Source organism: Stegostoma tigrinum, chromosome 15 (assembly GCF_030684315.1).
Source record: "Stegostoma tigrinum isolate sSteTig4 chromosome 15, sSteTig4.hap1, whole genome shotgun sequence".
In the NCBI taxonomy this organism is placed as follows: Eukaryota; Metazoa; Chordata; class Chondrichthyes; order Orectolobiformes; family Stegostomatidae; genus Stegostoma; species Stegostoma tigrinum.
Window position 1 is genome coordinate 10,677,942 of NC_081368.1, and position 16,961 is coordinate 10,694,902.

Here is a 16,961-nt window from a genome sequence, read left to right on the forward strand (position 1 = left end):
AGTCACCAATCCTACTTACCAGTCAGAGATAGTAAGAACTGCTGAGGCTGGAGTCTGAGATAACAAGGTGTAGAGCTGGACTAACGCAGCAGGCCAGGCACCTTCAGAGGAGTAGGAAAGCTGACATTTCGGGTCTCAGCTTTCCTGGTGCTCCGATGCTGCATGGTCTACTTACCAGTCAGCTGTTTTCTCTGTACTTGCTTCCCATTGTCAGTCATGGCCTTACTCTGCCATGGATCTCACAGTAGGGTGACCTCTCGATTGCCCCTTTTATCCTCTGCCACATATCTCTTGTGCTGGAGCCTTTACTTTTGCAGTGAACCTTACTTAAAACCCTTCTGTCCCATTCTGTTCGGAATTCCCACTTTCAACCAAAGTGTCAGGTTTCCTCCAGGCAATCCAGTTTCCCCACACAGTCCAAAAACGTGCAGCTTAGGTGGAGTGGTCATGCTAAATTACCCATAGTGTTCAGGGGTGTGCAGGCTAGGTGGGTTAGCCGAGGTAAACGCTAGATTACAGGGATTTGATGGAATGCTTTTTGCAGCATTCATGCAGGCTCAATGGGCTGAACGGCCTTGATCTGCACTGTAGGCACAGATTCTAGCAAGCATAACCTCCCTACTTTTGTATTTAATGCCACTCACTATGACTGATAATATTTATTAGCTTTCCTAATTAATTGGTGTACTTTTTTTCGAATTGCAAACAGCATTGTGAGAGCTGTGGCATTGTGAACAAGGTCTGGAACTCATCTGGGTGTCAAGGTCTTGACCCTGCTTTGAAAATCCAGCCCAATTAACTGTGTTCCTTTCTTTCCACAGATGCTGCCAAAGCTAGTGAGAGTTTTCAGCATTTTCGATTTTTATTTAAGGTTTCCAGCATCTGTAGTATTTTACCATTGTGGTGACAAGTGGGGTTCTGTAGTCAGAATCAAACTGTGACAACATATTACCAACAGTAGGCACGTTAACTACTAACAAAATGCTGAGTTAGACTCTTGCAGTAGAACTGACAGAGAACTACAATGTGAAACCATTCTGAGCAATTGCGGAATGTTTCATTTTGCTTACGCAATCCGAGTGCTGCAGCTCCGCCTCCCATCATCCTGTATTTGTGTAACTCCCATCTATCAACCGGCTCATTTGATTTCTCGCCTGAAGAACGATCGACCTGCAGTGAGAAGAAATAGCAACAATGTGCACAGCAGCAAGTTAGTATTCCATCAGAAACCCCATTCGACCTTAGCATTTAGAATAAGGGTCAAAGGTGTAACAAGTATTATATTCTGATCGGGCTAGATCAACAGGGGTACAGGGTAGCTTTTGAGGGACTTAAATGCTGGATAGATCAGACAGATCAAATGCCTTGTTCCTGTGTTTTGCTTTTTAATGACATTTTCTATGCGTTCATTTGAAAGTTGACATTAAAATGTTTTTTTCCCCTGAAAGACGGCAGCAAATGAATTTTTACAGGAAGTAAAACTCCAGCACAAGAGGTGCGTGGGAGGGGATAAAAGGGGCAATCGAGAAGCCGCCCCTGCAGTGAGATCCATGGGCGGAGAAAGGTCGTGAAGTAACGTTTCTATCCATAGCCGTGAAACGAGCAAAACAACTTAGTTTGAAATCAACCTCTCTGGCTGAAGTCAGTGGCGCAGCGGATGTTTTTTTTACTCTTCTGCACTTAGAGTAACACAGCGGCTCTTTGCTAGCAAGAAACAAAGCTGCTTCAAATGCCCCTATGTCTTGCAGTACAAAAAGTAATATTTGAGATACGGACATGGGGCATGAGGAAACAGCGGATACTGAAAACGTTAGCTCATTTCCCTGCTTTCTTTAGCCTGCCAGTGCAAGTGTGTGACATATTTGTTACACTTTCAGCTTAATGCTGTCCTACGCTTCTGCATTTATCATGACAATTTTATTTGGTGTGGAAAAGGAGAGCATTGTGTTACTGGTTATACAATCTCATTGTTCTACATTAGGATCTGTAGGAGAAGAAATGTACGTGCAAATGTGTATTACTCAATTGTGTAGTACTGGGTGTTACTGCCACAGTTGTTAATGATGTTATGTACAATTTATCAATCTTGGCAGTGACTATTTCCCAGGGCAGAAATGGCTAACACGAGGGGTCATAGTTTTAAGCTGGTTGGAGAAAAGTATAGAGGGGATGTCGGAGGCGGGTTCTTTACACAGAGAGTTGTGAGAGCATGGAATGCGTTGCCAGCAGCAGTTGTGGAAGCAAGGTCATTGGGGACATTTAAGAGACTGCTGGACATGCATATGGTCACAGAAATTTGAGGGTGCATACATGAGGATCAATGGTCGGCACAACATTGTGGGCTGAAGAGCCTGTTCTGTGTTGTACTGTTCTATGTTCTATGATTAGACAATGCCCTTTGATAAGATATAGTAATTCAGTTTTTGGAATAAATGTACAAGTTTGTGGAACTGTTGCACAAACCAAGGAATATATGACATTTTGGGAAAGATTACAGTCCGTGTGGAAAGCTACATTTATGTCAGTGATAATGGGAACTGCAGATGCTGGAGGATCCAAGATAACAAAGTGTGGAGCTGGATGAACACAGCAGGCCCAGCAGCATCTCAGGAGCACAAAAGCTGATGAAGGGTCTAGGCCCGAAACGTCACCTTTTGTGCTCCTGAGATGCTGCTTGTCCTGCTGTGTTCATCCAGCTTCACACTTTGTTATCTTTATGTCAGTGTATCTGGATGCATGTCAGTAAATCTGTTCCCAATGCTGAGACCAAAATAGTATCAGAGATAATGGAAACTGCAGATGCTGGAGAATTCCAAGATAATAAAATGTGAGGCTGGATGAACACAGCAGGCCAAGCAGCATCTCAGGAGCACAAAAGCTGACGTTTCGGGCCTAGACCCTTCATCAGAGAGGGGGATGGGGAGAGGGAACTGGAATAAATAGGGAGAGAGGGGGAGGCGGACCGAAGATGGAGAGTAAAGAAGATAGGTGGAGAGGAGAGTATAGGTGGGGAGGTAGGGAGGGGATAGGTCAGTCCAGGGAAGACGGACAGGTCAAGGAGGTGGGATGAGGTTAGGAGGTAGATGGGGGTGCGGCTTGGGGTGGGAGGAAGGGATGGGTGAGAGATAGAACAGGTTAGGGAGGCAGAGACAGGTTGGACTGGTTTTGGGATGCAGTGGGTGGGGGGGAAGAGCTGGGCTGGTTGTGTGGTGCAGTGGGGGGAGGGGACGAACTGGGCTGGTTTAGGGATGCGGTAGGGGAAGGGGAGATTTTGAAACTGGTGAAGTCCACATTGATACCATTAGGCTGCAGGATTCCCATGCGGAATATGAGTTGCTGTTCCTGCAACCTTCGGGTGGCATCATTGTGGCAGTGCAGGAGGCCCATGATGGACATGTCATCTAGAGAATGGGAGGGGGAGTGGAAATGGTTTGCGACTGGGAGGTGCAGTTGTTTGTTGCAAACCGAGCGGAGGTGTTCTGCAAAGCGGTCCCCAAGCCTCCGCTTGGTTTCCCCAGTGTTGAGGAAGCCGACACACCACCCTCACCGCAGTTGCTGCCGCCCACCCCGATCCTCCAACCGCCGACGGAACCCCGCCCACAGCCGACAGAACCCCGCCCATGGCCGACGACCTCATCGCTCCGCCCACAACCTCCACTGCCAGCAACCCCAGAGGAGACAGCCGCAATGAGCCCTGCCGCATCTTCACCATCCCCCCAGACCTCCCACTGACTGAGGACGAACGGTCAGTCCTGAGCAAGGGGCTCACCTTTGTCCCCCTACAACCACACATCAACGAATACCAGTCACGGTTGGACATATAGCAGTTTTTCCGCCGTCTTCGCCTCCATGCCTACTTCTTCAACCGGGAACCTAACCCTCCTTCCACTGACCCCTTCACCCGCTTCCAACACAAGTCCTCCTCCTGGACACCACCCCCAGGCCTCCTACCCTCCCTCGACCTCTTCATCTCCAACTGCCGTCGAGACATTAACCGCCTCAACCTCTCCACCCCTCTCACCCACTCCAACCTCACCCCCGTAGAACGGGCAGCCCTCCGCTCCAACCCCAACCTCACCATCAAACCCGCAGACAAGGGTGGCGCAGTGGTAGTATGGGGCACTGACCTCTACTTCGCCGAGGCCAGACGCCAACTCTCCGACACCACCTCCTACCGCCTCCTCGATCATGACCCCACACCCGAGCACCAAACCATCATCTCCAACACCATTCACGACCTCATCACCTCAGGGGACCTCCCACCCACAGCCTCCAACCTCATTGTTCCCCAACCCCGCACGGCCCGTTTCTATCTCCTTCCCAAAATGCACAAACCTGCCTGCCCTGGTCGACCCATCGTCTCAGCCTGCTCCTGCCCCACCGAACTCATCTCCACCTATCTGGACTCCATTTTCTCCCCTTTGGTCCAGGAACTCCCCACCTACGTCCGTGACACCACCCACACACTCCACCTCCTCCAGGACTTCCAATTCCCTGGCCCCCAACACCTCATATTCACCATGGACGTCCAGTCCCTGTACACATGCATTCCGCATGGAGATGGCCTCAAGGCCCTCCGCTTCTTCCTGTCCCGCAGGCCCGACCAGTCCCCCTCCACCGACACTCTCATCCGCCTAGCTGAACTCGTCCTCACACTCAACAACTTCTCTTTTGACTCCTCCCACTTCCTACAGACTAAGGGGGTGGCCATGGGTACCCGCATGGGCCCCAGCTATGCCTGCCTCTTTGTAGGTTACGTGGAACAGTCCCTCTTCCGCACCTACACAGGCCCCAAACCCCACCTCTTCCTCCGGTACATTGATGACTGTATCGGCGCCGCCTCTTGCTCCCCAGAGGAGCTCGAACAGTTTATCCACCTCACCAACACCTTCCACCCCAACCTTCAGTTCACCTGGGCCATCTCCAGCACATCCCTCACCTTCCTGGACCTCTCAGTCTCCATCTCAGGCAACCAGCTTGCAACTGATGTCCATTTCAAGCCCACCGACTCCCACAGCTACCTAGAATACACCTCCTCCCACCCACCCTCCTGCAAAAATTCCATCCCCTATTCCCAATTCCTCCGCCGCATCTGCTCCCACGATGAGACATTCCACTCCCGCACATCCCAGATGTCCAAGTTCTTTAAGGACCGCAACTTGCCCCCCACAGTGATCGAGAACGCCCTTGACCGCGTCTCCCGTATTTCCCGCAACACATCCCTCACACCCCGCCCCCGCCACAACCGCCCTAAGAGGATCCCCCTTGTTCTCACACACCACCCTACCAACCTCCGGATACAACGCATCATCCTCCGACACTTCCGCCATTTACAATCCGACCCCACCACCCAAGACATTTTTCCATCCCCACCCCTGTCTGCTTTCCGGAGAGACCACTCTCTCCGTGACTCCCTTGTTCGCTCCACACTGCCCTCCAACCCCACTACACCCGGCACCTTCCCCTGCAACCACAGGAAATGCTACACTTGTCCCCACACCTCCTCCCTCACCCCTATCCCAGGCCCCAAGATGACATTCCACATTAAGGAGAGGTTCACCTGCACATCTGCCAATGTGGTATACTGCATCCACTGTACCCGGTGCGGCTACCTCTACATTGGGGAAACCAAGCGGAGGCTTGGGGACCGCTTTGCAGAACACCTCCGCTCAGTTCGCAACAAACAACTGCACCTCCCAGTCGCAAACCATTTCCACTCCCCCTCCCATTCTCTAGATGACATGTCCATCATGGGCCTCCTGCAGTGCCACAATGATGCCACCCGAAGGTTGCAGGAACAGCAACTCATATTCCGCCTGGGAACCCTGCAGCCATATGGTATCAATGTGGACTTCACCAGTTTCAAAATCTCCCCTTCCCCTACTGCATCCCTAAACCAGCCCAGTTCGTTCCCTCCCCCCACTGCACCACACAACCAGCCCAGCTCTTCCCCCCCCATCCACTGCATCCCAAAACCAGTCCAACCTGTCTCTACCTCCCTAACCGGTTCTTCCCCTCACCCATCCCTTCCTCCCACCCCAAGCCGCACCCCCAGCTACCTACTAACCTCATCCCACCTCCTTGACCTGTCTGTCTTCCCTGGACTGACCTATCCCCTCCCTACCTCCCCACCTATACTCTCTCCACCTATCTTCTTTACTCTCCATCTTCGGTCTGCCTCCCCCTCTCTCCCTATTTATTCCAGTTCCCTCTCCCCATCCCCCTCTCTGATGAAGGGTCTAGGCCCGAAACGTCAGCTTTTGTGCTCCTGAGATGCTGCTTGGCCTGCTGTGTTCATCCAGCCTCACATTTTATTATCCCAATGCTGAGACCCACTGGTTTGTTGGTTAATTCAGTTTATACCACCCTCACTTACTGCCAAGCTTGCCCAGTGATTTAGATCCCAGTTGGGCAGTTGGCCTGTCTGGCTTTATCTGACAGACTGTGCATCCCATAGTGGTGCATTGACAGGCCACAGGAACTGAGATGGGTGCTGCAGGGTCTGGTAGCAATCTCGGCTTAGTCCATCGCCCCTTCCCATGACAACATGGATTGGAGTACCTTTACAATAACGGAGCTGGAAACAGACAGGGATGTAATTGGGTGGTTAATTTTCATGAGTAAAAGTCAAATTACGGATAATGTTGCAATGCGGATTGACCCCCATTCCTTATTCCATATCAAGACCACCAGCAATAAATGGAGATAATCTCCCAGCGATAATTCAGGAGAGATTGGATCTTTGAGGTAAAGAGGGGTCACCAATAGAGAAGGCAGTGACAGGAACATTCTACAGCATGGAATCCCCTCTGGCAATCCTCCACTGCCTTGAAGAGGAGCAGGCTGGCTGTGACATCTGGTCAGTAAACAACGCTGCCAAAGCTTCCCCAGCTGCATCCAGGGCAACTTGGAGGAGTCTTGTCATGAATTGCAATCCCTGTGCCCAAAAATCAGGGCAACCTTGATTTTTCACTGAGTATTTGTTACATTCTGGACCTCACTTGTACAAACTAAAAGCCCTTCCCCGGGAGACTGTCTATGTGGAGTTTGCACATTCTCCCTGTGTCTGTGTGGGTTTCCTCCGGGTGCTCTGGTTTCCTCCCACAATGCAAAGATGTGCAGGATAGATGGATTGACCATGCTAAATTGCCCCAAGTGTTCAGGGATGTGTAGATTAAGAGGGTTTATAGGGGAATGGGTCTGGGTGGGATGCTCTGAGGGTCAGTGTGGACTTGTTGGGCTGAAGGGCCTATTTTCACACTGTAGGGATTCTATGCTCCATATTTTAAGTTATTATTTAATAAATAATGCCACTCCCAGGCTCTTCCCTCATAGCCCTACTGACGACTTTTCTTTAATTTTTTAAGGAAGGGCAATATACGCAGCATCATATATAAAGTAGGTAGGACAGAGAAAATAAAGAGAAGCTGTTCCTGACCATAGAAAGAACAAGCGGGCATAGGTTTATAGTGATGTGCAAACGATGTGAGTGTGATGTGGGACAAAGCCTTGTCACACAGTGTATAGTTAGGGAATGAAATGCACCGCCTGGAAGTGTGATAGAGGCAGGCTCATTTGAGGCATTCAAGAGGTCATAAGATGATCATTCAGATAGTAATTGTGTGCAGAGATACGGGGAAGGGGAGAGAGATTGACAGTATGTAATAGAATCAGTGCAGGCTCAATGGACCAAATGGCCTCCTTCTATGCTGTAACACCTCTGTGTCTGTCGTGGGAACAGGGATGCCTTCCTCTACTTGACCAGAATCAGTTATCTTACATTGGGAAGCACTCCTGGGTCAAATGTCCCCCCAGAAGCTGCTTCACCCTTCACCTCACACAGGAGCTAAAGACAGAATATGGGCACGACTGCTGCAAATGATTGGCATTTGTCATGTTTCCATAACTCAGCCATTTTGTCTCCAATGTGCTAGATACCTCTGTCTATGGTGATATCACCAAGGTTGATACAACTGGTGCTTCTGAAAAAACAGCAAGACAGGACAAGCTGACTGTAGAAGGTGAGAAATCAACAGAACTAACCGTTTCAGTGATAATGGGAACTGCAGATGCTGGAGAATCCAAGATAATAAAGTGTGAAGCTGGATGAACACAGCAGGCCAAGCAGCATCTCAGGAGCACAAAAGCTGATGTTTCGGGCCTAGACCCTTCATCAGAGAGGGGGATGGGGACAGGGAACTGGAATAAATAGGGTTTCCATGGTTAATGTGTGCCTGCAATGTATAGGAGCATGTTGACTGTGATTGCACCCTCCCCATCCTGTTGGAAGTCATTCTATCATGTTTTACTCGTAATCTGCAACGTGTGTTCAAAATTGAGACCTTTATTGGAAAATTGCACTGGTCTTATCAGGAATTCTTTTGATTCATGTGCATTTTAAAGAAATGATACGAAGGCACACAATCTGACCTTTATCCTTACCCACTTTTCCCTGAGTCAGACACAAAGGAATGCATGGTGGATGACTGACAACTGTCTGAAACTTAAGGGGAGGATAATAAAATTGAACATATAATCCAGAACCTGAGATTTAATGCTCTGTGAGCGTGGGTTCAAAACCAACCATAGCAGATCTTAAAATCTGAGATTTTAAAAAATAATTATTCTTGAATTAAATGCTGACCGTGTAAGCATTGTTGTAAAACTCATCTGGAAATTTGTCATCAATACCCAGTCTGGTCTACACATGCATCTTGACCCACAGAAATGCCTTTGAATCTTAACCGGGTAATAGATTCTCATTCACAGCCATGATCAAATTTATAAGAAGCCAGGACTAAAAGAGTACAATCTCCAATCATTTACCTGTTTTAATTTTTAAACATAATGTCTACATCATAAAGCTAATGGATAAGGATTTTTATGTCATTTTCTTTTTCAGGTGTGGCTGCCTCTCATAAGATGATGAGCATGGACTTGGGGAGAGTGAACAACTACAAGACTTTGATTAAGAAAGTCGCCTGTGCCAATCAGATAGATCCAGCCATAATTGGTGCTATCATCTCTCGGGAATCCCGCGGTGGCAACGCCTTAAAAAGTGGTTGGGGGGACAATGGAAATGCTTTTGGTCTCATGCAGGTGGGAAGCAAGGCATTTTATGACAGACAGGGGAGAAATCCTGTCATGCATTACAAGCAGATCTATATACAAACATAGATATGAGGAACAGGATTAGTCCATTCAGTCCCTTTTAGAATACTGTGGCCATTCAGATCTGATTGTGACGTCCAACGTGATATTCCTGCCTCCCCCAAATAACCACTGATTCCCTGATTAGACAGACCAGTACAACCCCAGCTCCAAGCTATGTTTTATGGTAGATTTTCTGATTCTATTAAAAGACGGGGGGGAAAGATTAATGTGAACACAGTGATTAGTACAACACCAATGCTATGCTCTTTGACAGGCCAAACACAAAACATGGAAAGCTGTTCCTCGATTCTGGGGGGTTCATGAGGTTGAAGTACAGAGTTCCACAGAGGAAAGTGTTTCATCAATGTGAAGAGTAAGAAATGGTTTACTGCTTTTCAGAATGGACATTCTCAAGGAACTCGTAGATAATTGAATACCAAGCCCTAACTACAATAGTACTAGACATTAGCCCACAGAACAGCATTGTTCTTGAGTTGAAGATATCTGAAAGTACAAGCATATATGAACACTTTGATCCCTGCATATTACATTCCCGCTGGCTGCACCCTACTACTGGATATGCAAACGTATTGAAATATACAACAAGTAAAGTGCTTTTAAATTGCAAGATATCAGAAAAACTGAATAGGATTCATTCTTGATTTTCCCATGTTCTTTTAATTCACTTCACAGACAGAGAATCCTTTTAATTCCACCTTGTGTGGTGGGCAGAGGCTCATTGGTAAAGTGTTGAAAAAGATCCTCCCTGCATGGTTATCGGCAGGTTCGGAGTTGCTGTTTTCATTTGCATATTTTTCTGTTTATTCATTCTTGGTGCCAGCACTTTCTTGACTGCACTGAAGAAGGAATGTGAAAAACTGTATTGCTTGTGCTGTGGCTATATCCACAATGTTATTAGGGAGGAAGTTCCAAGATTTTACACAGCAACTGTTAAAGAATGGCAATATAATTCTAAGTCAGAAGGATGTGTGACTTTCAAAGGGGAACATATGGGTGCTTGCATCACTTGTATCTTCTGCCCTTGTCTTTCTATATGGTAAAGGGTCCTAGTAATAGAAACTATTTTTGAAGAAGACTAACTGATTTATTGATATGTCTCAACAATGGCACATGAGTGCTGCAGGAAGTCCATTTTAAGGTGATGTAAGAGTTAGATACCAGTGCATTCCTTTTTGGAGGCAAACCAAAGAAATACCCTTTTACAAATGATCCCAGGTCTCTTTTGGGAAAGGTCATGTAACTTTGGATGGAGAGAAATTGCCCTTTGAGAGAATTAAAAGTAAACACTGACAAAGATAAAAAGGAATATACTAATTGGAATTGTCAAACAGTGTGCAGCTGTCAAAGGAAGTTATCAAGGTGTCAGGACATCTAAATCTCCTGCTATTTAAATTTTTGAAAAACAAACCCTGCAACATTTAAAAAAAAGTGCTTGCCGTTTCATTCTGTCTATTGACCCAAGCCTGGGGGTTATCATTGCAGAATTAGAGCTGCCTGATTGTTTTATAACCCATCATTATCTCAGTGGGGTCTTTGTCAGTTCAGAGTTTGATTGACAGCTCCAAGTGCTTGTAAGTTCTCTTAAATGGGACCAAGAGTGCAGATGCATTTTCTTATAAGGAAAGAAAGTTGATTACAATACTTTTTTTAATCAATGGAGGAGGTCTTTCAAACATTGTGTATTCATCAGTTAGCATTTTAGAATTTAATTTAATCCTATCTTGGGTCCTGAGGTGTTACCATTTCCCCTCCGTTTTGGAACTAGGGGATATAGTGAACCCAGTGTGAACATTTCATTGACAAACAGCAACACCATAAACCATCAGGCAAAAGTCAGTGACAGCCTGCTTAAGAGAAACATCAAGGATATGAGTAAGGCATTCAGTCTAATCAGCTTAGCACATTCAATGAGATTGCGATGCATCTACATCTCAGCAATAGATTCATAGCACTTACATAACAGAATTCTATCAATCTAGTCCTGCAAGTTCCAATTGTCCTGCCACATTTAGGGAAGGCTTTGGCCTCAAGTATTGTTATTGTACTTCTGAGCCAGACACATAATTTTCTGGGATTCTGGCACAGAACATGGTGGAATCTGAACTCAATAACAAATGTGGAATTAAGATGCTAATGATGGACATGAAACTGTTGTTGAATTTCAAGAGAAACTCATCTGATTCACAAATGCCCTTTAGGGAAGGAAACTGCCAGTCTAACTTATGTGACTCCAGATCTGAGCATTGACTCTTAACAGCCCTCTGCAATGGCCTGGAGCAGACCCTCCATTCTAGGTCAACAAATGTTGACTTTGATGGTGACACCCACATCCCATTCCAGAATTCAAAGAAATCTTGAATACAACATTAACATCATCTTGATATTCATGTTTGCATTTATTCTCTTTGAAGGTATTGATCTCTGTGTACGGAAAAGAAATGTAATGTTTATTTCAGGTTGACAAAAATTGGCACAACGTAGTTGGAGAGTGGAACAGTGAAGCGCATCTTCAGCAGGGGACAGAGATACTGATAAACATGATTAAAGAAATAGCAAACAAGTTTCCCAGTTGGACCAAAGAACAGCAGCTCAAAGGTTTGGGACTTCTCATTTCTTTTTCATCTCATAGGAAAGAATTTATCTGTAAGAATTCATACGAGCATTTAAGGTGTTATCTAAGGTCATGACTGCTGGTGTTAGATCTAATGATTCATGCTCCAGCGTCTTCAGTCCATTCAAAAAGCCTACTTATTTCTTATCTGTTCTTAAGTGGAACACAGATTGTGCTTATGACTATTCAGGCACTATGTGTCTAACATTCATAGCTGAATTGGAGCCCAGAACAGTAAATGCCTGAGAATATCAAAACCAACCATTTCAACAATGCATATAAACATGAGAACTAGGAGAAGGAGTAGGCCAGTCATCTCAAGTCTCCCCCACCATTCTGATTTGCCTGATGCCTCAAATCCTCTATTGTGCAAGCTCACCCCAGCCGACAACTCCCTGATATTTCAAAAATCTATCTCCCTCTTATTTAAATATTTTCAATGCTGTAGTCTGTCCAAACCCCTGGGGTAGAGAATTCCACACTTTCACTACCCTCTGGGGGAAAGAGATTGCTTCGCATCTCAGTGTTAAATGTCCTCTTATTCTGCAGTTGTATCCCCGAGCTTGTGATCCATCAACGAGCGGAAACATCTTCATAACATCCACCCTGTCAGATACTCTCAATAAAATTACTCCTCATTTTTCAAAGCATTGATAAACAAGAACACACTATTCTTGCTAAGTCAACTTGTTTATCTCAGGAATCAGCCAATTGAGATGCTTTTGAATTATCTTTGTTGTTAGTATGCCCTTTTTTAAATATGAGGACTAAAACTAGACAAAGTACTCCAAGGTATGGCCAGAACAAACAGCCTGTATTGTAAGAAAACTCACCCAATTCTGGAAATTCCAACGACAAAGAAACAAAGGCCAAAATTTCAATTGCTTCTTAACTATGTGTTGAACCTGCACGTAACTATTTGCATTTCATGCACAGGGAAAATCAGATCCCTCTGAGTTGCAGTTTTTTGTTCTTGCTGCATTTAAGTAATATTGTGTCTTTTTGATTCTTTCTTCAAAGTGCTATGTGTATAACATTCATAGCTGAATTGGAGCCCAGAACAGTAAATGCCTGAGAATATCAAAACCAACCATTTCAACAATGCATATAAACATGAGAATATTCATTATTTTCCTACACTCTTCACCATCTTTGCAGCCACTCACTCAACCAATCTAAATCCCCTTGCAGATTCCTCACGTTATCATTTCAACAAGCCCTCCCATCTTTCTTTGTATCATAAGCCAATTTGGATACATCATTCTCTGCTTCTTCTAAAATCACGAATATAAACACTAATTGATTAAGGCTTAAGAACTGATCCTTGTGGCACTCCAATTGTTACATCTTTTCAACCTGGAAAAGACCCATTAATCTCAACTTTTTGTTAGATATTTGACCAACCACAGTGGTGTCATCAGCGAACTTGTAGATGGAATTCGTTTAGTATTTGGCAACACAGATGTGTGCGCATCGGCAGAACAGTAGGGAGCTGAGAATGCCTCCTTGGGGGGGCCCAGGTGTTCATTGTTAGTGTAGAGAGTGTGCAGTTACCTATGTTCACTGATTTCAATGTGTGGGTCTATATATTCAATCCTGTGAAACACCTGACCAATGATGGTCACTCCAGTGGATTGCCCTCGGTTCCCATGATCTCATAGTGTTTAACAGACATTGTAATCTCCAGAATCTTTCTTTGCATTCTATTATTTTACAATCCAAAATTACTGGCTGTACTCCTTAAGTCATATCCCAGACTTGCTTATTCCCTCAGGATTGCTTGAATTCTGTCATTCATTGCATTTCATTTGCTACCTCTATCAAATTCTGTTACTCCTCATATTTTTCCACTGTCCTAAATATGTATACATCTAAAAGACAATTGGTTCTAACTAACTGCAATAAGATTCCTAATATTAACTTCTACTCTAAAGTTAGTTACATGTAATGTTTTATAATTACCTGTACTATTAGCACTCTTTAGCTAATGAGTTGCAAGCAATTTGTTTCATGCAGAATATGCCAGGCAAGATTAACTAATTTTCACATCATTGTTTGAATCTTTCCCCTAATGCTTTTTGGTAATCAATGTATCTTGCTGTATACTTGTATCTATAATTATGTTGGAATCCATCTCTGTGATTATCGAAAGAATCTTTTAACTAGAACCTATTTCTTAATATTGTGAGTAATTTTTAAAACAAAACTAATTATTGTAAGATAACTTTAGCTGCTGTTTTCACAACTGCATGATGAGTTCGGCTAACTGTCTTCTGGACTGAGATTTATGGTCCTCACTCTGATTGATTCTTTTCCCCTCATGGGACAACATCCTTTCATTAATGAAGCTGGAATTAATCACTTGTCATGGTTGAATTAACTTGTCTGATCCTTCAGATTTTTATGAGCCATGACCCCACTAATTCATCTGTGTTTGTTCTGGTAGAAGTTTACCTCCTCTTACAATGTTTATTACATAGAACATAGAACATTACAGCACAGTACAGGCCCTTCGGCCCTCGATGTTGTGCCGACCTGTCATACTGATCTCAAGCCCATCTAACCTACACTATTCCATGTACGTCCATATGCTTATCCAATGACGACTTAAATGTACCTAAAGTTGGCGAATCTACTACCGTTGCAGGCAAAGCTTTCCATTCCCTTACTACTCTCTGAGTAAAGAAACTACCTCTGACATCTGTCCTATATCTTTCACCCCTCAATTTAAAGCTATGCCCCCTCGTGCTCGCCGTCACCATCCTAGGAAAAAGACTCTCCCTATCCACCCTATCTAACCCTCTGATTATTTTATATGTTTCAATTAAGTCACCTCTCAACCTTCTTCTCTCCAATGAAAACAGCCTCAAGTCCCTCAGCCTTTCCTCATAAGACCTTCCCTCCATACCAGGCAACGTCCTAGTAAATCTCCTCTGCACCCTTTCCAAAGCTTCCACATCCTTCTTATAATGCGGTGACCAGAACTGTACACAATACTCCAAATGCGGCCGAACCAGAGTTTTGTACAGCTTCACCATAACTTCTTGGTTCCAGAACTCAATCCCTCTATTAATAAAAGCTAAAACACTGTGTGCCTTCTTAACAGCCCTGTCAACCTGGGTGGCAGCTTCCAAGGATTTGTGTACATGGACACTGAGATCTCTCTGCTCATCTACACTACCAAGAATCTTACCATTAGATTACAAACCTTCAGACTATCTACCCTTGGACATTTCTTATCAAGACTGTTTCTATACACACTCAGTGCAGATGTTTGTTTATGAAATGTTCCCTTTAACCTCAGAATAACCCTTTCTCAAATGTACCAATGATTCACTTAAATGCTGGAGCAGGCTTTTAATTCTGTTTTAATCACACTTTTTAGCCATTTCGTGCCTGTCAAATATACGCAGCTCCAACAACTTTCATAATCAGTTTTCTCCCCTCTTTATTAGCTTTTCAGTTATCTGCTGCTATTTCCTAAAAAGAAACCCAAATCGTTCAGCCTACCACAATTTGTTGCCACGTTGCGTGTTTTAGTTTTTGACTCTTCTTGACTGCATTTGTTAATCACGGGTGATTCTTCTTTCTCATCAGCTCCTTCTTTTCGACTAGAATAAATCTGGCTTCAGCATTACGAAATAACTGCTTAAATGTGCCATTGTTCATTCACTGATTTTCCCCTTAGTTTATTTCAACAACCCACTCTTCCTTCGGACCTTTTTAATTGCCTTTATATAAATTGGGAACACTGGATTCAGACAGAAGTTGCTCACATTCAAAATGAATTTGTAATTTTACCATGTATTGATTGATATTCTTTGGAGCATTCTTAATTATGAGACCTCTTATTAAAGCTATATCATTGGACACTACTAGATCTAAAACAGAGTCATACAGCAAGATGTCCAATGTATTGGTTTAAGAAGTGACCCCTGAACCACTCAATAAACTTGTCTTCAGTGTTACCCTTGCTCATCTGATTTAGCCAGTCCTGATAGAGATTTAAATCAACCATGATTATTGTGGTGCCCTTCCTATACATAGAGTCATACAGATGTTCAGCATGGAAACAGATCCTTTGACCAACTCGTCCATGCCAACCAGATATCATAAATTAATCTGGTCCCATTTGCTAGCGTTTGGCACATATCCCTCTAAAACTTTTCTAGTCATGTACCCATCCAGATGCCTTCTAAATGTTGTAATTGTACCAGCTTCAATCACTTCCTCTGGCAGCTCAATCCACACTCTGCGTGAAAAATTTGCCCCTTAGGCCCCCTTTAAATCTTTCCAATCTCCTTAACCCTATGCATGTAGTTTCGCACCCCGCTTTGCTCCGGAAAAAAACCTTGACTATTCATCCTATCCATGTTGCTCATGATTTTATAAACATCTATATCCCTCACCCTCCAGTGCTCCAGGGAAAATAGCCCCAGCGTATTCAGCCTCTCCCTATAGCTCACATGCTTCAATCCTGGCAAGTGAAATATTGTTTGATAATATTTCCCATAATGCACTTCAGGATATTACACTGTGATGCTTTTGAATGCACATTGACATTGCACTAAATGCACTTCCTGGTGCCTTTTTTACAGGTGGGATTTCAGCATACAATGCTGGGACAAAGAATGTTCAAACCTATGACAGAATGGATATTGGTACCACTGGAGATGATTATGCTAATGATGTGACTGCAAGAGCTCAATGGCTTAAGCAAAACGGATATTAATTCCTCACCATTTTTCTTTCCATTGATACCAACCAATGTGGTCTGTCTCTGACAACATTTCTTTTAACGTTGCAGCTTATGAAATGTCAGAATCTTCTTATCCTCATACAATATTGAAAAATAAAGTCAACTAAATTTGGAGCTGAAAGAGATGTAATCATACAAAATGCGTGGGTGAATAAAAACAGATATAAAGCATTAAACATATGCAGTTATAATTTTTATTAGTAATATCAGTGCAAAATTGGGTGAAACCAACTGAAAAGAGTAGGAAATGTTTAAAAGCAAAATTATGTCAAAGCATTTGCACTTTCTACAATCTGTTAGGCAAGCTCAAGATTTAACTTGCCTGGATAAGTCTGCACCCATGTGTCATCTAGGCCAAGTCTATTGGTGAGACAGAAAATCAACAGACGCTTTTCGTGCATCGGGCTTATGGACAAC

The 16,961-nt window shown here is 44.2% G+C and overlaps 1 protein-coding gene across 1 annotated transcript; it reads left to right on the forward strand.

Moving 5' to 3' along the window:
- Positions 1 to 1,074: 1,074 nt before the first annotated feature.
- Positions 1,075 to 16,720, forward strand: lygl1 (lysozyme g-like 1). Its single transcript, XM_048544888.2, has 5 exons — positions 1,075 to 1,210; positions 7,935 to 8,021; positions 8,903 to 9,099; positions 11,631 to 11,769; positions 16,384 to 16,720. The coding sequence occupies exons 1-5, from the start codon at positions 1,195 to 1,197 to the stop codon at positions 16,515 to 16,517; spliced, it is 573 nt and encodes a 190-aa protein (XP_048400845.1). The 5' UTR covers positions 1,075 to 1,194; the 3' UTR covers positions 16,518 to 16,720.
- Positions 16,721 to 16,961: the final 241 nt, after the last annotated feature.